The 26,249-nt window shown below is 40.2% G+C and overlaps 1 protein-coding gene across 1 annotated transcript in view; it reads right to left on the bottom strand.

Annotated features, from left to right (window-relative positions):
• The window catches only part of necab2 (N-terminal EF-hand calcium binding protein 2), a 136,232-nt gene that overhangs the window by 82,569 nt on the left and 27,414 nt on the right, over positions 1 to 26,249 (bottom strand). The window contains exons 3-5 of the mRNA XM_042410914.1: positions 11,167 to 11,275; positions 7,677 to 7,702; positions 7,354 to 7,451 (exon numbers count right to left, since the gene is read on the bottom strand). Coding sequence (XP_042266848.1) covers positions 7,354 to 7,451; positions 7,677 to 7,702; positions 11,167 to 11,275 — 233 coding nt within the window. The remainder of the gene's footprint in view (positions 1 to 7,353; positions 7,452 to 7,676; positions 7,703 to 11,166; positions 11,276 to 26,249) is intronic.

The raw sequence follows: 26,249 nt of genomic DNA on the forward strand, positions 1-26,249 counted from the left end.
ATTTTCACTTCCTGTCATGATCTCGCCAACCCCCTGTCCTCTCCTTATCTTTACCTCTCCTCTTTTTCCCTGTTAACCTTTCTCCTCTTCCCATTCTCATCCATCGATCTTCCTCCCTTCTTAACTCTTCTCCTCTCGCTCACGCGTCATTGTGTACGGATCAGAACGCCTCCCTCCCCGTGATCTGCTTCACCTTAATCTTCATGAAGAAAGGAGAGGATGAGGTGGGGGAAGCTGCAGTGGCTGGTGCGGGTGGAGAAGACAATAGAGTGGAGATGAAAGAGGAGAAGATGAGAGAAAACAGAGGCGAGAAGAAGAGGATGTGGGCAGGAGGAATCAGATGAGAGCCAGCTAAAAAGCTCATGGAGGGTCACTCACCGGCATGAAACAATTTCCTGAATAGATTTTGAAAAAAAAGACAGGCTTAACAAGATTTTAGTCTGAGAGAAGCTGTGCGTGCGTGTGTATGTGTGTGTATGTGTGCACCAGTAGTAGTAGTTGTCAATGAGTGTGTTGGCTCACTTGGTGAAAGCTTGAAAAAACTAAAGTGCTAATGAGAGTGGCTCATTAAACACAGCATTTATACAGGACAGACAGGACAGGAGATTTAATGAATTCTCCCTCTTCGCCTTTTGTCTCCTGCTTCAGCTCTCATCACCCCCAACACACACACACACACACACACACACACACACACACACACACACACACACACACACACACACACACACACACACACACAAACACACTCCTCATGGGAGAGGCCTTTACTTATCTCCACCTGCTGGAGAGCCAATTAAAATTGTTTTCTGGACCCACTTCTGACTCTCATAGTATCATAAAAGCTACACAAAAAAAGAAAAAGAAAAAGTTGAAAGAACACTGGATTTGAAGCATTTCAACACATTTCCTCAATCCCCGTGGATTATATATTTGTTCTCTAACGCTGTCAGAATCTGGAGATTCAGAGCTGTCGTTTGGGAATGTGAGATGATGATACGGTAGTTACGGAGTCAACATGCAGAGGAGCTTTCTTAAAATCCTTCATGGCAAACAAAGTCAGCCTTTCCTTTGCTAAAGTTTTCTCTTAAACTTTCTCCAGCGCTCATAAAGCTCAATCATCATCTTTGATCTCATTCACAAAATCAGGGACTTGCTCTTCGAAATGACTGCTGCCAGAGGAACACACTTCTCATGAGAAACTACAGTAAAGTGTTAAACTGTCAAGAAGACGTCAGCGATGTCCACAGTCTGTCCTGCATGTGCTGCTGGATCACGACATGAGTGAGATCTGCTTGCAAATACTAAAAACTTTGAAAAAAGTTCGCTGACTGATCTCTTGTCTAATAAGCAGTCTCAATGTAGACTGACATCAACTCAACCTGTCTCCATGACAAGTGTCCCTAAAGTAGACTGCCTCCATGGCAACTGTCACCACCTGCAAAGAACTCTCGAGGAGATGTCATGCTGACATGAGCTGCAGTGAGATGTTATGTGCAAAGTTGAAACTATAAATATGAAAATTTCAGTAAAATAAACACAAAGTCAAACAACGTGAAGTTAGTGACCAACAGTAGCGCTATGGAATAATGTTTTTATGAGTGGATCCCAGTTTTATATGTTTTGTATGCATGCTGTTGTATGTGCCTGAGGACGCACATGCACAAACAAACTAGTTCACTTGTACAGGGGTTGGACAACAGATGTAGACAATGCAGGTTTCAAAATTCTAGATAATATCAGTTTTGCAAATGTTTTATGAGAAAGAAAATGCATTCTGTATCCTGGTGAGAAACAGAAACATTGTTTGTCTACAAGAAAACAGGATTTCAACTTATTTCTACGTTTTTAGAGTTTGTCCAACTTAGAATGTTCACTTCTGTTGCAGGTAACTTACTCTAAGATGTTCACTCCAACTTAGAATATGACATTGTCTTTCAGCTTTCACTTCTGAAAACTATGTTTTTGCTAACCTGTAGTGGTTTAACTTGTGATGTAGAAGTGTACTCCAGGGTGTGTCAGGACACTGTGACATCACTGCTGGGTGTGGTTACAGGTGCAACAGAGCTGAGACTTTCAGACAAAGTAGTGAAGCACTGCTTTTCAGACCGTTACTTCTTAAAGTTCATGTAAAAGACTTAAAGATTTAAAGTTCAAGTAATCAAATTTAAAAGAACCTCATATCTGTAAATGATGCCCTGCTGGATTTTTCAGCATGTAGTTGAGCTTGATTATCATTTATGTGTACTTTATCACTATCAAAACAGTTTCATATGTGCTCATAAGCCATGGCATGTAACTGTTACAGCCTCTGCTTCTTTTCAAGGAACCACATTCAGACCAGGATTAATGTTGATGGATGTGACACCTGCACATGTACAAAGAATGCAAGGAGTGATTGAAGTGATTGAAGCGGTTACTTCATCATGATTTGCATTGTTTTGCTTTGGACTGGACAGTAGATCAGGATCCATTCATTCAACAAGTGTGTTGAGGGTATTTACATCCTCATAACACATTTGCAAAGGCACTCACTTGTGTTTGAACAAGTAACTAGTTTGGTTTGTTGGAACAATTGACTTTTTAAGGGGGACATTATGCTTTTTCTGGTTTTCTGTTATTTATATATTGTTATGATGTCGGCTATCTATGTTAAACATGGTGAAAGTTCCAAAGTAACTTGAGGTTAACATATATAGAAATGCTCCCTGCGAGTCAAAAGCCAGGGCTTCAACCTACTCTGAATGTTTTGTTTGCAACATTTTTTTCCAGCTCGTTGCACCTGCCCATAAATGACCATCCATTCCATAGCCTTGGTTGCTAAGGTTAATGCTAAGATTTTACCATGTGTTGTTTGTGTTGTCAACTCTCATATTTCAGATCTGATTATGACTCAAACATGTACAAATGTAATTGATAAGTTGACATTTCGAGTAAAGAATGAGTAAAAGTAGTGAAATCCTACTACTATAGTTTATTGCATGGTTTGTTAACGTAGCCTTCAGAGCCAGTGGATATCTGCCAAGGGACAGCTTCCGAGAGTTGGCTTATCAGGAAGACGGCCTTAAAGAGACAGGAGCTAAACAGCCTGTTTCAGACAGAGGCTGAACTTAGTGGCTGCATAAAGGGTCAGTATGAGTTAAATAAGGAGTTTTTTTTTAAATTCTAAATCATGCAAAGATATTCCAGCAGAGCCATTGATAAAATATATAGACCTGGAAATGTGCATACATGTCCCCTTTAATGTTGAAATGTTCTAAATGTTGAACATTTATATTTCAATGTCCAAAGAACACAAGTTGGCTTTTTTTTTGGAATAGTTTTTGACGACATTAGATTTTATACGTAAAACCACTTTTAAGTGTTAATGCACTAATAGGTCACTATAATGGGCATGCAATATACAGTTTATCCATCTCAAATCTCTGATGTAATCTCGCCATCTAAAGATAATTATGTCTTTGAAATAACTCTACGGCTTCCTTTGTGCGTTATAGGATAATTACAGCTAATACCTGGATGGATCTGATGAGAGGTCAGAGGTGATTTGTGCTTATTAATCACCACTAATTACTTTATGATCAGCTCATTTGCAGAATCTTGTGATCCTCTTAAGACAGCACCGACGACTGCTTCCACTAATTGATACCTTGACAGTCAAAATAATGAATACTGCATGAAGTGAACGGAAATATCACATTTGCATGAATTATTACTGTGTTGGTTGTCCCTCTGGGAGCGTGAAGGGAAGGATGATGGGCGATGGTGACACAGGCAGAGTATCGGTATCTCTCTGCAGCTGCATGGCTTACAGCTGTGGATGTCAATCTGTGTCTGAAGGGACACAAATTCAAATAATTTATATTCTAGTAAGAAAAGGGAGTTTATGCAGGTATTGCACTGGCTACAGCTTGTAATTTTATTTATCCTGTCCTATCCATTGCAGGGACTTGGCAAGGTTTTTGCACCATGGGAAAGCCAATACTGCTGGGGTATAAATTTCAGCTGAATAATCTGGAGACCAATTTTATTCTTACTGCAAACTGCCTTCAGGATCCAACCAAGTGCTTTAAAGAAGAAAAAAAGCCTCTGTACAGTAGGTAACTGAGTACAAAGTCTACCTTCCTATTCCACTAATTTTTTCTCCTGTGTCTATATTCATTGAGGTAGATGGTGAGCTAATCAATTCTCACTGGGCTCTAAAAGTGCCAGGGCTCAGTCTACAGCATTCTGCCCAAGCTAATATCACGCTCTGTCCTTTAGGTCCACCCACTCCACCTCCTCACATCTGCCTCAATTGGGAGATTTTCTCCAGTTTTGAAATGGATGTTGTCTCAAACCCCTTTTTAAAAGTAAAAAAACAAAACAAAACCCCGCTTTACTGGTTTCTTATTCAAGACACATTGATTACAATCACTTAATATATCTTCAGATATAAAATATGGGATGTTTTATCTTTTTTGAATATGACAGAATTAGAGAGACAGAGAGAGAAAGGAATACAGCACATGGGAGAAAAGGCTGATGAATAATGAGGGTACAGAAAGGAGGCAGTGTTGGAGAAAAAGAGAAGTGCAGGAGAATAAGATAAAGAAATGAACCATTTTAACGGGTAATTTTAAACTGAAACATATGCAGCTATTACTGCCAGCCTAGCCACTTAGGCTATTAGTCCTACTTGTGGATTAGCACTTAAACATTCCACTTAGACGTTTGCTGTGGAGCTGATAAGCCCCCAGCCTTTGAAGAGCCCCCTTTAAAACAAGAATTGGCTGACCATGAAACATTCAAAGTTTTGCTTTAATGGTATGAAGAGTGATTTTGAGTCAGAGAATGGGTAGTTAATCAGCAAGAATTACTTGTCGAAATATTCAGGAGGCGGACAAATTTCATATTTTAAAAGTTTTAATGTGTTTTTTTCATGGGATATTATATATAGTGGGCTGAAACAATGCTGCCACCATCACTAACAGTACATCAGTTTTTCAAAGTATCCATCTGTGGATGCTTAAGGACATGAGCAACATTGATATTTTCCCCTAACCCTGAAATCTAGCAAATAAAACTTGTTGTAGCCTGATATCATTGATCATGAGATCATTTGTCTGACTGTCAGTCATAACTAATTTTACAAAATGCCTAAGTAGCGTGTGTGTTTTAAATCAGCAGCCATAAGCTCAGAGACAAACTTGGTTTCCTCCAGACAGCTAGTGGTCTATATGGCTTCATGCACATGGTTATAGGTCCAGGGTGTATACATTTAAGTGATTGCCTTAGTTTCAGATGGTCCTGTGGACTGAAGATAACACACATGAACCAAACCATCAGTAATGCTCCAAAATCTCAGCCTACAGTACAGCAGATAATGTGTGAACTTGCATTATAGACTTAAACTTTATGAAATACTTGACTTGTTCTGCTTTCTGCTGATGCAGACTACACATGAAGGTGGGACTGGCCCTTCAGTAGTTTAGAGTGGCGTACAGTGGCTTGTTTAGCTGTCTGCCTGTGCCTATTTCCGTACTTCCACTTTGGGGTTCCAAAGTTGGAAATTTTCAAATCCAACAGACACTGGCTTTAACCACAGTGCACAGACAAGCCAACTCTTCCAGGTAACTGATTTTCATAGTTTACTATTTCTTAATTGAATTTTTCCTTTTAAATCCATTAAATTCCAACACCTCAAAACAGGGTCCTGACACCAAGTATCAGTCCAATACCAGTGCTCTCTTTTTTACAAATTCATTTTTATTCAAGGTAAACATGAAGCCAGGGATTGCTGTGCTATTAAAAACTGAGTTGGTGGCCCTCTAAATAAATATGACTGAAAGCAGAACAACTGAAGCAGCAGCAGCAGAGAGAAAGAGGGTGAACACAGTGTGCAGCGACACTATGGCCTCCAATCTCTGCCTCTCTCTGCAGTAAAATTTACCGTAGCCTTGCCATCTAAAAACACACACACACACACACACGCACCCACCTCCACCAATATTTGACTGGTCAGCAATGTATCAGCTTCAGTTTGGCTTTTTGACTCTTTGAGTCGGTCTACTCCCTACACAGCACTGTTGGAGCTCTTCCACACTGACCGCAACACACAATATCATGATATCACAATGTCCAAGAGAGAGGGGGAGAGATTGTGTGTGTGTGTGTGTGTGTATCAGTCAATGCTATGGGGAAAAGAACAGTATGAATGACAGTGAGAAGAAGACAGAGCACAAGAGATACAGCGAGCAACAGAACAAGAGACACAGTCGACTGATTGATTAAACAATGGACGCTCATTAGAGAGAAACTAGCCTGAGGTTGTGTGTGTGTGTGTGTGTGTGTGTGTGTGTGTATGTGTGTTTGAGTGCTGCTGAATGGCCTGCAGCGAAAAGAAAGATAAAGACAGAGAGCTGGTGGATAGAGATATAGACACACACAGAGCAGCCACAGTGCTGCACACACACACACACACACGTAGCAGAACTCCAACATGAACATGGATGTGGGAGTGTGGCTGTGGACTAGCTGCTATATATAGCACATGGGGAAAAACTAGGATAACACATTACTATTCTCCAGCTGACTGCCACACACACACACACACACACACACACACACACACACACACACACACACACACACACACACACACACACACACACACACACACACACACACACACACACACATCATTACTCCTGACTTGCAGGAGCAGACACGGTGGATTGTTCAGTATGTTTGGAGGGTCATATGTGAACGTACTGCTTCCACATCTGTACAGCTGATGCAGAAATCACACAAGCATTCACACACACACACACCACTATTGACAGGTTGTCATGACACTGGAGTTTATTGGTGCCAAACAGAACACATGTTGTGTATTGTCAAGCTGCTGATCATTCCCCTGTATTTGCACGGTATCATTTCATAATTAGGTCGTCAGCAACACTACAGTTCATATGTGAGAAGGCTTTAAAATTCAGGTCGGATTATCTGATACTAACACACTGCTCATCACTGGAGAATGATCTTGAAATGCGATTATGATTGGCTACAAGCAAAAATGGTTGAGTTATATTGACTTATATATCGTGAGTTCACCATTGTAAGGCAACTACTGCAGCATATTTTCAATTTCATCGACCCCACACATTATTTACAATTGAACACATTTTAATTATGATTATGTACATTTTTATCTTCAAGTCTGCCAAGGTTTCATTTCCTTCTTGCCTATTATAAACACAACATACTGCAGTTAATGCTTAAAGGCATAGTTTGACATTTTGGGAATAATGCGCTCATTGGCTTTCTTGTCGTGAGTTGATTAAACGTTCTCTCTCACGCACTCACTCTTACCTTCTTGGTGAAGTCCATGGCTTTGAGGATGGAAAGGTTGAGCGTCTCCAACGAGGCCAGAACTCCCTCATAGTCCCCCATGTGTTTGGCAAAGTAGTCTGTGCACACACACACACATCACATACACACATGCAAATTGGCACATTACAAGATTTACCCAACTTTTAGTCATAGTTAGCTGAAAGTAGCTGAATTTATATCATATATTTTAAAGAGAAATAATTGCATTTCAACTGAGAAGTATTTTTAATAATAGATAAGAGTGAGAATGAGGGCAGCAGGAGGGAGGAGTGAGTGTATGTGTGTGTGTGTAGTCTACTTACCACAGAGTTCCTTAGTGTCAACATTACTATCGCAGCATAGTGCAGGAGCAGGGAAGGAAGGAAGGAAGGAAAGTAGGAAGCAAGGAAGGAAAAGGATGGAGAAGAGCTGGGTCAGAAACAGAGGAAAGGCTTTTTGCATGCAATCACACACACACACACACACACATATATACACAGAGTTTGGCAGTCAGGGAGCAATCTAACAAGACTCTTTGACAAGAGCCTGAATCAATCCGCTGCCATCATTCATGCTCAGTTCACTGTGTGGGGACTCATTTGGCAGCGAATTCTTCACTGGCATAAAGAAGACTTTCCCTGGTTGACTGACCAGGAGAGAGAGAGGAGAACGAGGAACGAGAGGCAGGCAGGTTGGGAGAAAAGGCAGGAGAAAGAATAAGGAGATGAAGCGAGGGAACGGAGGGAGGATGAGGAAGTAGCAGACAGATAGCCAAAGAGGGATGAGATGTAACTAGTGATGGGAGGACAGGGGACAGAGGGGGAGACGGGCAGAAAGACTCCATCTGTTCATCTTGAGTAAAAATTACTGCTCAGGAAACGCTGCACAACAGGGAATGTTACACAAATCACTAATGTTTAAACATCCCCTCTTCATTGCTATTTCAATATTTTAAATATCAGCAAACGACCGTGTAGTTTATGCGAGTGTTTTGATTGGATGAGTCTTGTTACGCCTCCTGATTTGATAATGGAACATTTTATTTTATTAAGCAGCAGTTTCATTTTACATGCGCAGGTTCTGCCAGAATTCATCCGGATGCATCGCTGTGACAGATGGGCTTTAAAAATATCAGATGAAAGTCTAGTTTTACCCCCCATTAAGTGTATTTTCATGTTTACTAACAACATATTCAGTTAAAGATATTTGTCAGTGTTGTAAAACTGTCCTGGCTGAAATACAAGTGGCAGATTGTTTACTATCCAAATGGTAGATCTAGATGTAGGCTGCATTTTAACAGAGGATGTAAACACGTAAACAGCTGGTGATATGATTTATTATCCCTCGGGATTCTACCTTTTCATGAGCAATAAAGAATCAGCTTATGTTTTTATAGCGACATAAGATTTTATTAGTATCACACACACAGTAGAGTGTTGAACCGATCAAAAGTTGTTGAAATAGGGCGTTTATGAAGTATCTTGTTTATGTTTGTTGCTCAAGCACAAGCATTGATATATTTTATGTGTTTATGCATTATAACAGTACTGGCAGTCACAGAACATTATGTATCTAATTGTCATTTATTTTATTTGTATTTTGCTAAATCATCTGTTAGTTTAGTGGGTTTTTTTGCTTTGTTTTTATGTTTGTTTGTTTTGTTAAGTTGAGGGGACGTCCTCACCTGTCACATCTATTTTACTTCTATTATCTGGATTTTATGCTGTTGTATATGTGTGCAAATAAAAAATATGTAACATTACTTCATGTCTTATGGTTTTTTTTTTGGTTGTTTTTTGACAAAGGAGCAGAAAAAAGCAGTTGAATGTGCAGAATTCTCAGCTTTTTCTATGTATTTTGACCAATCAGGAGTTGTTACAGGGCAAAAAAAACCCAAAAATGTCCTCCTTAAAAAATATCCAACTTAAAATTGACAAAAACCAGAGAGGTTCAAATATTTGATGTAAGACCACTGGATTGCAGGTTTATTTCTTGGATTGGTCTCCTTTGTTTGTGTGTATAACCAGTGAAAGGTACAGTTTTCAGCTTTTTACATGTTACCTTTACAGCTTTTTTTTTTAATAGTAATACTTTGAATGATTGTCAATAGATTTGTGCATTTATACAGGTGTCTCTACTGTATATTTTTGGTATTTGGGAGCTTTATTGCTTGTTGAACTTGAAAAAGAGTAAAGAGAAATCAGACTTCATCTGCATGTGTTTTTCCATGCCTTTGGTTAGAATACCAATGATTCAGTGCCAAACAAAACAGCAATTAATCCAAAAAAAAAGATCAGTTTCACCAAAATTAACCTTGACCTTAATATCAAACAACTAAAGTCTGAATTATCACCTGTTATCATGTTTAGCCTCATCTCCAGCATCATTTCACTGCATGGAGGACTATTAAGTTAAACAGGCGGAGAGGAATGGAGGGAGGATTTGAGGACAGGGTATGAGTGACAGATGGAGAGAGGATGGAGTGAGGTGATGGGCAGAGTGATAGGAGAAGGAGGATGGAGGGATGAAGGTGATGGAGGGATGAAGGTGATGGAAACAAGAAAAGCTTGGCATGAAAATACCGTCAGAAATCTCAGCCTGATTGGGGAAGAAAGCTGGAGATGGGAGGAAACCACAGAGTGACAGAGACAGATAGATGAAGGACTGGAAGCACGACAGCGCTCAGTCTCTGCCTTCACCGTCCCCTCCTCTCCATCCATCAACTTCCTGCTTTAACAGGAAACGCTTACGCAGTCATTTCAGCTTATACTTGTGCGAATCAATAACCTGATCTGCTGTCACATGATAATGTTGAAGCCTGACATGCGGGTGTCGAGTCTAATGGATAGAAACTTTTCTGAGCGCATCCACTGCAGTGGATAAGATTTATAAAACGTGATGGCTGACAGAGTGATGGCTGCATGGTCCACTTACCGCACTGATTCAAAAATCTCAACTAATCTTTGAGCCAAGTTGAGGATTTATAGGCCTATATTGAACCTAATTCAGTTCTACAACAGCCATAAAGGTCAGCTTTTGTTCTGCTTGGTTTCATTTTATTCAAGGCCCTGTATGATTCAGAGGTTGTGTAAATGAACAGTCTTTTGATTACTCAGATCCCACTGTGTCAGCACGCTTCTCCTGATTGCAGGCTGGATGAACTGATTGGCTAATTATAAAGGTTCAATAAATTGATGTAATGAGAGCCAGTCAAAACAGAGAGTCCTCGGGAGCAGGAGCCATAAAGAGGTTCATGTGACGGTCGGGATGACTAATGCAAAAATAAAAGAGAGGGTGAAAGTTAAAAAAATGTCACTTTTTTCTTTCATCCTTTTCCGCCTGTCTGTATTTTTACCTCCTCTCCCTTCATCATTTTTTATTTTGTCATGTTCCGTATTGATGGTGTCACTTAACATAAAGGGCTTTGGTACAAAAGGTTCTTCATAAAAAGAGCTTTCAGAACTGGATGTGACATTTCCTGCCGGCAGGATAAATTACATATATTTCATGTAAGCGCGCACACACACACACACACATACAAAAGCAAGAAGCGTTTTACTGAGGCTGTGCAGCAGGAAAACAGCTGCAAGCATCTCTGTTCTTTTTCATAATTGATTGCGAGATGTGATCAAAAACAAAAGTCACAGTGAGGTGAGCACACAAACACACACACACATGCATAAATGTACAAGTATGCAGATTTATTTCATGCAACTACGGCCATGTTATACGCTGTAGGCAAACTCACACACACAAAAACACACACAGAGACACACACACACAGCCATGCAGTAGTGGTGTAGTTGTGCTGACCTGGTGTTATCAGAGTCGATGGTGTGAAACAGCTTCTCCAGCTCTTCCTCGTTCAGCGTGCCATCGGAGAAGAAAGCCTGGAACTCATCCAGAGACAGCTTACCATCATCTACAGGAGACATGCACACACACACAAACACACCACTGTGAAATCACTTGGAATAGGAGGCATGCTCAGGATGAGTCCTGAGATACATTAAAGATCTTGGGAAAATACCATTTTGTCTTGATAATTAGAGGAGCATTTTCTGTGCTGTACACAACATTAGTAAGAGGAACTGTCGTTTAAAGCAATTGCGTTAATGACTTCAACTTATGAACCTGTCTTTTGCTTTTAAAAGGAGATGAAAGGAGATAAAGTGACTCTTCCAGCTCCACCCAGTGATACTCCAAAGCTGATGCAGTCATCCTACCCAACCAACATTTGTTCCCTAAGATCTTTGGAAATTTTCAAGTCTTTTAAGTCCAAGTGAAGTTATAATTTATTAGTGTTAAAGTTGAGTCATTACTTGTATGACCTCTGTATACTGTATATTTCTAACATCCTTTTTCAAAGTGTAGGTCACTGTAAAACCCAGTATAAACCTCAGTCACCTCGCATGACATTTCATTTCATTCTTACACCTCTAACTGATTCAACATGCATCAAACAGGGAGTCAACATGACCCCAAACCTTGCTTCCTCAAACCTTGATTTCAGTTGATTTGAAGATATTATTTATGCTACTTAAAGCTCATCTTGATGAAAGCTCATATTCTGAACTGATCAGGTATTACAGCACACCAGCTTGCAAGGGAATATATTAAACTTACAAAGTCTCTGTTATTAAAAGTCTCTATTCAAGACACACAATTATAGCGCTATCTGCCCGTTTTTTGTGCCGGGTTCCCTCTATACCATGTTTTTCTGTACCATGTTCCCTCACTAACAAATACACACACGCGTCCTCAGTATGATCACTGCCTTCAGTGCCTTTTCAAGCTACTGTGAAATCAATCCAGCATGCGCTTCAGTCTGGTACAAGCCGTTAGCTGAATGCCTGGTGTTAGTCTAAGGCACACAATGCTGATTATGTTTCAAAACCTCAAGGCCGTTTGGGAAGCACTGATAACCAACAAACACTAACGGTGGATTGCTGCTCTCTTATGTAACCAATAAAACTCCAGTAAAAGACTTTTTTTAAGGCTATGCGGATGCGTAACCATAGACTGTAAAATATATGGACGTAGTCACAGTGACGTTACCCATTGGTTTGCGAACTACCCATGCTCTTATTATACATCCATGGAACTGCCGTTTTGAAGCCTTGACTGTTGCAATTTGACCATCGCCATCTTGGATTTGGCCGTCCCCATGTTTGATTTTTGGAGCCAGAAGTGACCATATTTGGACGAGAGGGTGGCGGTGACCATAGCGCTAGCTGCTAGCTTGGTTAGCACGGTGCATTTATAATCCATGGTTAACAGTGATAATGCTAATTTTCGCTAGCGAAAAACGGGCCTAAAACCGTTTAAACAATATGTACTCATCAGAAAAACCGATCATCCGACTCATTGATGGGTCTTTTATTACAACAAAACGCCGAAAAGGCTGTTTTTAGGCGACCACAATGTTACAATTAATGTTAGTAAACTGAAAACACACTGTGAAATAGCGGCAGCTATGCCTATACGCGATGGTTACATTACGTAAGCGACGTTGTCCCCGTGGTACATGGATGTATTATAGGAGCTGGATACCAGACTAAAAATGGCGCTCATTCAGTCCTGTAGGAATTGCTCACCTGGCGCATACCACGGATGTATTATAGGAGCTTTCTCCTCCTGTAGCCAGTTCTCTTTACACATCCATGGGCGGATGCGCCAAAAAAGTTTCCAGCTTCTGGGTTTGCTTCCGCGTTGTGCGGCCCACTGAATATGCGCAGTAGTGTTTCCCCCGCTGGCCCCGCCCACGAGTTCCCGCTCGGCCCCATGGATGTATCATAAGAGCTCTTAGAATAGGAATAGAATGCAGGTTTTTGGCACTTCCGCATTCGCTTCACTTTTCAGCCCCGGAGGTTGTGCGTGACATCGATGATGTTTGACAACTTGGCTGTATCTCACTGACAAGGAAGGCTAGATCTATCATAGCAAATGCCATTTGGTTTTTCATATCATATTTCGTATCATGTATAACGTTTTACTGTTATCATATTGTCCTTGCACTCACTGCCACTATGCACATCTCTCCTACACTGCTGTTTGTATTATTTCACCAGTAATATAGACAAGAATATGATTAATGCCTCCTGAACAACAGATCGATTATGCTCTCTCAGATTAGTCATTGATGACTTGATTCGAGCACTACAGCCCTACGTTCCCTCAGCGCTGCATTCAATCTTCTTTCCTTTATGTTCCCTCAACCTTAAGTCCCCAACAAAAAAAGTAAATTTCTGGCATATTTGTGTATATTACCATAAACAATAGTTAGCCTCTTCCCACACTGCTTGTTGGAATGCATACTAAGCATACCTTTAAATAGCATAACTAGGTTGTACCTAACTTCAAGGGGACACATTATGCTTTTTCTGTTATTCATTTACTGTTATGATGTCAGATACCGATGCTAAACATGGTCAAAGTTTTCAAACTTGAGGTTAACTTATGTAGAAATGCTCCCTGCAAGTGGTAGTTTGTTTGCGACGGTTTTTTGTTACCTTGCTGATGAGCTGACATCAGCTCATTGCGCATGCCCATAAATAGCCGTCTGTTGGCCATCTTGGTTGCCAAGGTGCTGTGTTATTTGCGTTGTCCACTTTCATATTTCAGATCTTATTTCAGCTTGATCATGTACGGATGTATGTGAAAAGTTGACATTTTGTGTAAAGAGAGACAAAAAGAAAGTGAAATCCTACTACTTCTGTTTGTTTACATAGCCACCAGAAGTTGGCCAAGACGCAGCTTCTGGGGTCTAACCAATCAGAAGAGAGTTGGCTCATTAGGAGGGGGGCCTTAAAGAGACAGGAGCTAAAATGGCCTGTTTCACACAAAGGCTGAACTGAGGGGCTGCTTAAAAGGCCAGTATGAATTAAATAAGGGATTTTTTGAATTGTAAACCATGCAAAGATATTCCAGTAGAGTCCCAGAATAAAAATATAGACCTGGAAATGTACGTGATATGTCCCCTTTAACATCAGGCTGCTAAACCTCTGAGAGTTTCAAGTCTGTTTAATCTCTGACTACACCCAGCATCACTAATGGATGTGTCCAAAGTGATGTCTCAGTGTACTGACACACACTGAAGTACACTTAGTACACATAACTACAGCAAAGCACGAAGATAAAACACTTGAGGTCAGCAGAAACAGGCTTTTCAGGGGGTGCTGAGTTACACTTTCAACTCAGAAACCTTAATAACTTCTTTACTTCTTCCCCATTGAGATGGATATGCATCTGGTCCCATAAGGTGCCATTATAGGAACTTTTTATAATACCTCTGTGAAAAACATACTTTTCAGTACAAAATGCACTCCTCTTGTACCTCTGCTTTTCATTGTGCAGGAATAGTATTGAATTCATACTGGATGTTTCATCAGGCACAGCAAAGAGTAAAGGTTTTGTGGTATTCAACAAACAACCAACATCCACTTTTGCTGTTCATTTGCAGTACAGTATGAGCTTTCCTCTGGTGGACTGGTGGCTCTGCAGTAGGGAGTGGTTATTCCTGGGTTTGGCTCCATCCTGTATGTGCCTGCTAGTATGCCTGACTGTCTGTCTCACCACATGATGCAGAGCTAGATATCAAATATTAATTTCCTTGCCCTCAAAGTGTGTTTGTCCTTGAGTGTGCCTGACTGGATGCATCAGGTTGAGCTATGGGCCCACTGCAGAGTGCTGGGAAACCACAGGGGCTGGAGGACTGCAGCCTAACAAAGGGCTGAATTCAAATGTGCTGCTCTTAAGTCTGTCTTATCTATTCCCTCTACTGTTTCTCAGTTGTAGGATTAAGGAGGCATATGTTTATGAATTTCTCATTTTACCACCAAGAATTTATTCATTCTTTTATTGCCCCATCCTTTCTTCTTCTGCTACCTTCTTGCCTTTCTTTTTTTTTGGCCTCCTCCCCTCCAGTGTAGCAGGAGTGTGGCTGACACACATCCAGGAGAAAGGTAACGAGATGCTCTGCCTCTAGTTTTGACCACTCAGGAGAAAAGGCTTCACACGGTTCTCAAAACAGACTAACAAACTGTCAAGAAACTTGCAGGAACTCCACAACCTGAGCCAGACACACTCTTTTTGGCTGCCCACCTCGCTTTATCCTTCTCCCTATTAGTCTCGCCATATCTTTTATTTCTGCTCTCTTCTAGCCCCTTGTTAGAGAAACACAAAATAAAGACTGACTCTAAGATGTTGTGCCATGTTTATTTCTGTTGCACACATTGATGCTGAGTAAGAATGCCTTCACACACGGCTTTTACTTTGGTGACACTTGGCATAACCTTTCCACGACAGAAGGCGTGTTTGTTTGAGGCAGACTTCTGAAATGCCACTTCTTGTGTTCACAGCACCAGTCCTGTCCTCCTGGGCTCGACTGTTTATTGAGACTCTATGGCCATGACTATTTCTATTTCAGGGTACAAAGGAGTGAGGTCTGCACACCGTTAAGCTCCCAATAAATGACTGTATTCCCTTTTTTAAGGGTTAGGGTTAGGGTCTCTCAAAAAAAAGAGAATAAAATTGTTTATTGGGAGCTTAACAGAGTGCAGACCTCATTCCTTTGTACCCTGCAATAAAAGATTTTTTGTCTTGCACCTGAATAATTTGCCTGGATGTACACACACTCGGTCCCTCTCATGACTATTTCTAACGTGCCCTTCTCTGGCGCAGCAGTGAAGCAGCACTGAAAGCAGAGGCACTGGTGTTTAATTCAGCAGTGACCCAATTTACTGCGTGCAGCCATCTAGCCCGGTTAGACCCACTTAGGAATTCTCCAGTAACACACCAGAAACAGAGCAATACACACTAGAAGTAAAGCAGATAGCTGGCTTACCCCATTTCCTACAGCATGAAATACTCCCAAATTACACATGTCTAACAAAAAACTACAGATTCTCTAATCTCTGGCCTACACTGCACCACTGTCAAATACTGAAATACTTTTTTCTTCACATGATACCCACTCTGAAATATGTCATTTAATGTGCTACTACCTTGTTCTGATTTGGGAAATTCTATTTTTGCTTTTCCCCATTATGGCAGTCAGGCATGGTCGTCAGCTACTGAACAGCATCAATGGAACATTTTGGCTTCTTCTCTTTATCTGAGTGCTGTTCCTCCAGCTACTAGTTCACCCTGCAACTCATTTAAGAACCCCCCACTTTAAATAATGTACTGTAACCCTAACAACCAACCTCTTAACGAACTGCACATATTAGCAACTAAGGAAGTGATGTAACAGCAAAGAGCATCCTGTCTCTCTAAATGAGACAATGTAGATTGGCCCCATTTATTTTGAAATGACTGTTCAAAATGGTCAACAAAAGGAAATTGTTTTGATGAGGAAGGAAATGACCCAAACTCAAGTGTCTTTTAAAGCAGCTGGGAGGAGATGAGCAGGCAGTCCCGGCAAAGCTTGAGTAACCCATGTTGGATAAACTCTTGAATGTGAAATAAATTGTGTTTTTTCGTACATCAGCAGCATACTCATTTGAAAGCCAGCTATTGTTGATGCAGTCTTAATAAGCCATTGCAAATTCGCTCACAGCTGCACTTTTTACTAAACACAGAGAAGCCAGAAAAAAATGTCTGACATCATTCAAGCGTCACTGTATGTTTGATATGCATGAGCTGCAAAACAATAATTTGTTGTTTATACATCTAAACAAATACAGCACATTACAGCAAATCAAGATTTTGGACACTTATAGATAATTTTGGCATTTTGATGACATGTGTAGAGTCACACAACCGTCATTTTTGCATCTATACAATGTGACATTCCAATAATATTGGACCTATTCAATCAAAATGTTAAAACTAAAGATCACTGATCAATGGTCAAGATATTTGGTTTCAGTGTCCCCTGGAAATGTCAGTTCTGTTGAGTTTCTGTATTTGTTTTCTGCATTTAAAGAATTCTGCGTTTCTTTATGCCACGTATGTAGTGAAGATCTTTTCTCTGTTACACTGCCTGGTGCAGCTTTGATAATGTTAGTCATGTCTCCTCAGGTCAATTCTATTCCCCGTTGGCATTGCTACATTTGGAGACTTTTTCATTGTGTACCAACACAAGGTCCTGTACTGCTAATGTAATGCCACAGCAAGATTAAATTATGGAAAGCTCACCTACATGCACCAAATCAGAGCCTCAGGTCGAGGGATAAAGAAGAGCACCTGCTTACTGTCTCTGTCTTTTTTTGTGTTTCAGTTATTTGTTTTCTAACAGTCCCTTATGACTCAAACCTCTTCAAAGAAATAACAGTTTGTTTGTGTTTAACTCAAACATTTTACTGTCTATTTGGACTGTATTTCATATCTGGTCATGATAGTTGGGGTTTGACAGTTATTAGTATAAACACAGAATGAATGAAACCATGCTTTATTTCTTCGTAATGCCATAGGGATGTTGTTAAAATGCCCAGAGGAGGAGTCATAAACAGGATGACATTTTCAGATCTCATGTTTCATCAAAGTTCTTTATTTTGAAAATACCACAAAGGAAATCACTCAAAACCTCTTTGTTCAGCCAATCATGGAAAAAGGCAAATCTACATAACTGTGGTGCCATGATAATGTTGTAAATTACAGGTGGTGAAAATTCTATTGACGTACCTTGTCATTTTCAGGCTGTCTAACAGTAGTGGATTGATTCAAGAGTAATTCAAGATCTGATTCACCTTTGTAAACACAAACAGCTTTGTATGCTTGCTGCAAGCATGATTGATTTAAGCTACTTTTTTCTCTTTTCTTTTTACAGAGCAACCATCCTGCATAAAAGTCAAATAAAACTGCCTTGGCTCTGATTACTCTTTTTCTGTTGGTAGTGTTTATATGGATGATGATCAAATTTGACATTCAGATTCTGTGCAAGTGGAAGGTAATTCAACTTAAAAATATTACTGAAATGAACAAATTATAATCAACAAGCCTGTCATTACCCACTTGATGTGGACGTTGCCGTGGGCGCTGCTTTGATACATAAACCTCGCCTGATTCCAGACCCCTGATTTGCGACACACATCTCACATTTGTTCAGCTATTCATATAGTTATGGTGTTGTGCTCATTGCACAGACTGTATATAAAGATGGACATAGCGAGGTATGACATCACTCATTGGTTTGCATTGGAGCTGGTTGCAGCTTATGGTCAGGACCTTCCAAATAAGTGCAGGTTGTGGCCTTTCATGCTCTGGAAACATGCCCTGCCACCTCAGACTGAAGCGAATGCTAGCTTACTTAGGCTAACATTAGCTTTTTTTGCTAAATTGTGCTAACAGGGCAGGTGTCAAAATCAAGTAACATTAATCTTTTGTGACAACATCTTGTGAGGTCCTTAACCACAAACCATTGACTGCATATAAAGATGGACAACATAATAGCTGCCCAAAAGTGAAGCCAAAATATCTCCATCCTAGTGGCTGGTTGCAGTATAAGTCATAAACACCACCCCTTCCATGGTAGCGGTTGGGCCAAACTAAAAAAATCAAAGTGCACATCAAAAACATTTTTCCCGAAGATGGTTTCTGTCATTTTAAGTAGTTCTTATCATGCTGATATATGTTCAAGTACTCATTTTTCTCATAAGGTCTTTGACGATATAAAAAGGGGGTGTGGCGTCAACATTGACAGCTGTGATTGACAGCCGCTCTCAAAACTCCATGAGATGCAGCAGACGAGCTGAGTGACTGTAGCAGTTTCTGACGCTAATGTGCGTTTTCATTTGTGATTCACTACCAGCTGTAGCTGCGAGTTACCAGTTGGTTTGGCAGGTTTACCTCCATTGCGACTCCTGGGTTCACTCTTGTCTGGAGAAAAAACACTGTTTTTTTCTTACAGAAGCTCCAAAAGCCTGACTCAATGTGAGTCCCGGCGCTGAGGAGAGCATCAGGCAAGCAAACTGTCAGTCACAGCTGTCAATCGACTCCCACACAGCAGACATCAAAGCTATTATAAGTCTTCAAATCTTATTAACGGAGTAATAATTTCCAAAATGATCACCAGCCTTCAAACGCTTTGTAAATAGCAGTCAGTTGGAGCCAGGCATTTTTTGGAGTCAGCATCTAATGGGTGTTGGTGGGACTGCAAGCTAAGATACATCCACACTGGCTTCAGCCTCAAGCCACGGTAGTTGCCACTTGGCCCATTAACAGCTATTTCCATTGGTAGGAGAAACAGTTGACCAATCAGAGTTTAAGATTATTGACCAGTCAGGATTAAGAATGGGGACATAATTTTCCTACATAGCGAGTTAGCTATATTCATGAATTTTCAACAAACGTGACAGAGTCTGACGCAGCTGTACAGATTGTTGTAAGTCCATAAACGGTAGCAACTCTTAAATATTTTCTTTTTCTTTGGTCAACGTGAAAAGCATTAAGTTTACTGTTGCTAGCAACCACCACAGTAGCTTTCGTGTTGACCAAAAATCAGGATTGAACACAATGTCAGGCTGACTGAATGAACTGAAACAAAATGGCAAACGGTGATTATCAGGATAATATGAACCACAAATTATGCTACACTCCAAATCCCCCTAATTCCTTTTATTCTTCTAATTCTTTTTCTGTCCCAGTAAGTCAATAAGCTTTCAAACTCACTGATTACTGAAATTGGACCTCCTGTATTTCACACTCCCACCAGTACCTGTAACTGTGGACTAACACTGAACCTGTGTAAGGCAGGTTCCTGTTTTGCCACAAGTCTCGGATCCATGTGTCAATATGTCCAATATCGAAATGAATCCAATCAGACTTGCTATCAGCTCAGATCACATGCTGTGTCGTAATCATTGCATGAGAAGAAATGTTTTTGATGTGTTTGTGTTTTTTGTGTTTCTTCAAGTGTTGGTGCATTCTCTAATCGTCTAATTGGTCTAGGGTCTAGTTTAGACTAGGTTGGACTGTCTTCAGGGTTCTTTCAAACCAGGCACCTTTTTTTGAAAATATAATTATCTGTCTTCGGTTAAAGTGGGTTTTCAGTGGGTTCACTGTGGATAGGGTCTAAATTAACATGTCTACCTGTAGAAACATACTCACACCACTACAGACCCTTGCTTTTCTTTTTCTTTTTAATGCAGTGCTATTTTTATCTGAATGTGGCCCAAGTCTCCGTCCTACACTAGCTCCCCGACAAAGTCAAGGCTTCAAGAAAGAAAAATTAACAAACCCTCCCCCACCTTCTCCTCCCTTACTGGGAGAGAGACTAATCCCTCCTCTGGAATAATACCAACGTTTTTGTTCTGGCTACATCAGCACATGCAGCCTCTGTTTGACTGGTGTCGAGGGAGGCCATGTCTTCTGGAGCATCATGACGGTAGGAAAGAGTTGGGGGTGAACACTCCGGGGTAGAGACGTCACTGTGTGTGTCAGGATTTACTAAACCAGATATTCTCTAATGCTGACCCCGAGTGCTTGGTGTGTGTGTGCGTAAAGAAAGAAAGTGAGTGAGGGAGTTAGAGAGGGGATGGTCAGAGCAGTGAACCTAATGCGCTAACTGCTCTCTCTTTTCTCAGTGCAGACTAAAGAGAAGCAATTAGCACTTTCTTCTTCCTGCTGGGCTCCACATCCTGCACACAGCAGCATCACACTGTGGAGGAAGATTAAACCAATGTGCCTTCTTGTAGCAAAGTCTTTCCTTCACTGGGTACACTGAGTACAAGTCTCTTAAATTGCATCCACATTCCCCACACTCGCCTTTTACTTGCGTCTAAGTCCCCTCCACCATGGATGCATGGAGAGACACAAGGAAACCATGCGAGGAGAGGAAACAAGGAAATATGTTTTTGGAGAAATGAGATGTCCTTTCCTCTGAAGCATCACATGAAGTGACATCTGTTTCTGATAATGGCAGCTGTCAGTCGGCTTTAACAGCTGGAGGGACTTTTGATGGAGTTTGTGTCTGCACACTTGTGCACTGTGCTAATACTAATAAAGGTGCACAGTTATCACTACCAGAGCAGCTGTTTTCTCTCTGCAGCCTGTTACCTGTTCAACAAACACCTGCTCATATATAAAAACCTGCATTCTGTATTTATACTGTGTCCTGCTCAGAGACACCATTTCTACCGGGAGAAAGTTTTATATTATTTATTATTTGTGTCTGTATTTATTGATATTCTGATTGTGAATTCATTATTTAACCCAGAATATGATTAGAGTGTCTTTTGAACACTGCTGGAAATTATGTATGAGGCTAAATGTTTCAGGGAAAATTGAAATTATGTAACTCATATCAAACAGGAATTTTCAGCCTCACATGTGATTGAATGGAAATGACGATAAATGATGTAAAATGTAAATGTGGTTAAACTGTGTTTCTTGCAGACAGACAGACTTCGATTTTATCCATAACAAGAGTGAATGGTGGAAATAACAGATCATGAAAAGATAAAACTTTCTAATAAATGAAGAAAGTTGTTTATGGTTCTTTTGTTGTTCAGACTGACAAGTAACAGATGTTTAACTGGATGATGAATCAGAAAACAAATGAAATATAAAACTTGGGAGTGATACACTTGAGTTTAATCTGTAATCTGTCTCCACTTCAGTATGAAACTGCAATGATGTTGTGATGTATCAGATCAGTCTGATCAGCTGCAACGTCCAATCAATAACTGACATCAGATAAGGGGGCGTGTCATCTGATAAAAGACTTTCATGTAGGCTGCTCTCGTTCATGGCTCCTCAGAGCAGAAATAAGAGGCTTGGGACGGCCTTCAAAATGGTGGACCAGAACGACTTCTGGTTCAAGCAAGGATTGAGGAGCGAGGAAATATCAAATAAGAGTGTTGAGATGTACTCATTGTATGTCTGAGACAGACATTACAGCCTGTCTACTCATGTGTGTCTAAAGAAAACATTTCTCTTAGTTTTCTCTCACCAGTCTCTCCTCTCTCTCTGTCTCTCGTGCTGTTTAGAATTATTTTTGGGGCGCTACATGATGAGTTGTCATAGCAACAAGAAGAGGGGAATTGACCCTCCTTTCAGGCTCTGGATATTGCCATCTCTTTCTCCTGCTGTACACCATTAACACACACACACACACACACACACACTTCTTCCTATTTCCCTGCTTCTTGTTTTAGTTCTTGTCCCTTTTCTCTCAGCCATCTCTCTCCTGTTTTCTTCTGTCGCTTTCTTGCTTACATAACAACTTCAATCCCTCTTTATTTAACCTTTTCATGTCTACATTACTATCACCTTCTTTGTCAGTGAGAGTTAGAGATATGTTTCTCTGAGCTGGTCTTTCCCTCTTTGTTAGCCATAAGGGAGAGGAAACTCTGTGTGTGTGTATGTGTGTGTGTGTGTGTGTGTGTGTGTGTGTGTGTGTGTGTGTGTGTGTGTGGTGCTGCCACTGAGCTGTTTCACCTGATAGATGGGGAACAGGAGTGATTCTCACTAAGCTGTCAGCTCTTGTCTTTTCCCCCTATCCATCATTTTGGCCCACCTGGAATACACACACACACACACACACACGCAATGTGTGTGTGTGTGTGTGTGTGCGCTAAGTGAGATGCCAAATTATACATATATGTATAATTTGCCAAATATGTATAATTTGGCATCTCACTTAACACTCCCTCAAGAAACATTGCTTTTAAAAAAAGTAACAGTGGCCAGCAGCAACTGCTGTGCTAAAGTGTCCTTGAGTAAGACATTACATTAAAGTATCATGTCATTATTGGCTGGTGTCTTTGTGGTCTAATTTTACAGTAAGCGCAAACACATGTTCTTCATTCAGAGTGACACAAAATGCTGCTCAGTACTCACCATCAGATTAAATGAAGCCAAAAAGTTATTTGGCGACAAATACACTGTCCCAGTGATTAGCTGACCATACCTGTACAGCAAGGAGCAATCACCTTTTATATTGGGCGTACTGGCTTCATTTCAAACAGCCATTTAAAAAGTTCATGACAGTCATATAGCATGTTATTCTCAGCTCAAGGAGAAAACTAACCACTTGAGCTCTAGGTGGACCGGAGAGAAACCATGACACAAAATATGTTACTATGCCACTGCTCTGAAAACTGGGTCATAAACTCTATCTGCTGATATAAATGCTACTCAACAGCGAATACAGACAAAATACCTCAAAAAATTGATGATTTGGGGGTGAAATGATATGTGACACCGTTATAAATATTTTAAATATGAAAATTTCCATTCATTCATACCTGTTTTTGAATATTTGTGATAAATCTGATCATTTTGAAACCATGGACATTTATTCATGAAAGCAGAAAAGGGTAACTGTTTTTTTGGCTAATGACCTTTTCTATGTCAGCAACAAGGAACCTTACCAGTTTGTGACCTGAGGCAAGAAAGGGACCCTACAGTACACCACAATTTTTATATTAAGAGTAAAACTGGTCGCACACCAGCAATCCTTTTTAATAGTCACTGTAAAGGAGTTTTGAGGGACCATACCAGTGGTTTTCCATGTTTTAGCCCCTTAACTAAAATTAATCACATTTTTCCTGAGTACATGATGACTTCCTATCCTCCAGGAAATGTTTGGTTTCTTTTGCTTCAGTACACTATGTAAATAAGTTAAGCACGTTTTTACATTTGAATATACACAATTTAAGTCTTGATGCTTTTTTTATTAGTTACCTATTATTGTGTAATTTGAAAAGATCTCCTTTTCAGTGCTATGAAGGATTCTCACAAGATCCAAGACCTAAATTATCTGCTAAAAAAACTCAGTGTTCACTAGTTGTGTTGTAAAATCAGAGGCTGAGCACCAGTAATGATCAAACATGCACATCATGAAAGGATTTGGTTAGTTCTTACATTTGCAAAAGTCATGATTAGCAGGTAACTCCCAAATCTGAGATATTTGAGCGTGTGAATTCATTAACAAAGAGATCAAAATGGCCTCTGCTTGCAAAGGCATTCATTTTTTAATATAACGCGACTTTGACAATATGATCAAGGAAGCTAAATGTTAAAATATCCACCTGAAGCAAGTTTCTAGTCTCTGCAAACTGATTTTCATAGAGACCTGAAATGGATGGAAACCAATAGAAATCAATCCTGAAACCTTTGTCAGTGCTACAAGTATGCTACGATACATTTTGAGCCCCCTGACAATGGCTCAACAACAACTCTGACAATAAATATCTATAACCTCTGTCATGTTTTAGTGCATCTGTCTGGCAGTGAGGCCCGTCAATCATTCCAGTTTCTGTAAAGCAGTTTGTAGCCAAATGAGCTACAGTGAGACATACACAACCATCAGTAGGGTCCAAATCCAACAAGATACTGTAAAAATTCATAAGTAGTGTGCGATGCGTCTGGACTCAACAAGCTGTTTGGTGTGCGTCTAAAGCATCACTGTCCTCCTAGTTTTAAATAAAAACAGAGATGCAGGTCATAATTTGTCTTAATGAGAAGGATACGATCCTCTCTCCGTCTCCTCTGACAGATGGTTCCCTGGTGTAAACAATATGCTGTCTGTCTGGATGAAGAGATGAGCCACAGTAGGTGATCATCGTTCACTGTTATCTATTTTCTGTCTCAGTGGAGAGTGGAATGATATGTAATCATCATCAATCTGCTGGCTGAACATAATAATGTTATTATTAGAGAAGTGTGGCTGCACACAACACAATGGGTGTAACAGTGTGGAGATGATGTGTGTGTGGTTTGTATGCACACACCTCAGTTCAGGAGTTTCTGTGTGTGTGTGTGTGTGTGTGTGTATGTGTGTGTGTGTGTGGGTCTATCCTAATGATGAGTAATCCTCGGTGATGGTAGATAATAGCAGTGTGTCAGTGCGCGAGTGAGGATGATGCATTCAGGTGCCTGTCTCCATTGCAGATCCTACCATCTGAAACCCATTGGCAGCGTCTCTTGCTTCAATCAGCCCTTTGGGGACGCCTCATTTGCACAAATGGTGTTTTATGGTTCCTGTTACAGCCAGATATTCTACTTCACCAGCCAGTAATTGACTACCATTGCCCACAACGGTGCTTTTTTAATGCAGCGTGATGGTGTTTAATGGCAGATAATAGAACGTCGGCGCGTTAAACGAGGTCATTTCTGTGTGTTGTGCCGTCCCTCTTTGTTGTTAATGTTATCACATGGCACCCTGGTGGCTCGGCAGATTAACAAGCTTTCCATGGAAGCAGTCCATATTGTCTTAATGGATATGCAGATTTGTTCTCATTACAAGCATCATGGTATCTTCTTTGATTTAAAATGAAGCACTGTTGATGTGAGCAAGGAGACGCTACTACTTACAGTGTCGTCACTGACTACATGGGCATGATTTCCACTGTGGATTTAAACACAAGTTTTTGTCTTTGTCCAAACACTTTTATAATTACAGTTTTATGTCTTCAACAGTTACTGTCCACTGTAATTCAGATAAGAGAAGAGAGGAGCTGATAGATTAGCATGTCAACACTTTTAAGTCGCGTTAAATTATTACCATGGTCTCTTACTTAAGTGCTTTCTTGGGCTTTATAACAGAGGCTACAACTCTACTCTGATTGTAAGATAAGGCAGTAAATAAGAGTGTTTAGTAAATAAATAAATAAATACTTATAAAATTTGGGGATATCTATCAATGAAAAGTAAATGTGATTTCAAGTGGTGTTCTTAGTGTATTAATAATACATAGCATTTCTTTTAATTATACTACCATTTGGAAAACTTGATGACAAATATCACGATAATGTGTTATTTGGTAGATTGATATAAATATATAAATGCAGGAGATAACCTGTGTTGTTTAGTAAGTAGTGTAAGAGATGAGAATTTGAAGATGCGAGGAGGTGGTTAGTCTCCACCAAAAGAGAAGAAATGTGACTCTCCATAACAGCAAAGCTGTCTTATTCACATGTTGTGTTCTTAGCTAGCTTGGTAATGTTAAC

Source organism: Thunnus maccoyii, chromosome 5 (genome assembly GCF_910596095.1).
Source record: "Thunnus maccoyii chromosome 5, fThuMac1.1, whole genome shotgun sequence".
NCBI classification, from domain to species: domain Eukaryota; kingdom Metazoa; phylum Chordata; class Actinopteri; order Scombriformes; family Scombridae; genus Thunnus; species Thunnus maccoyii.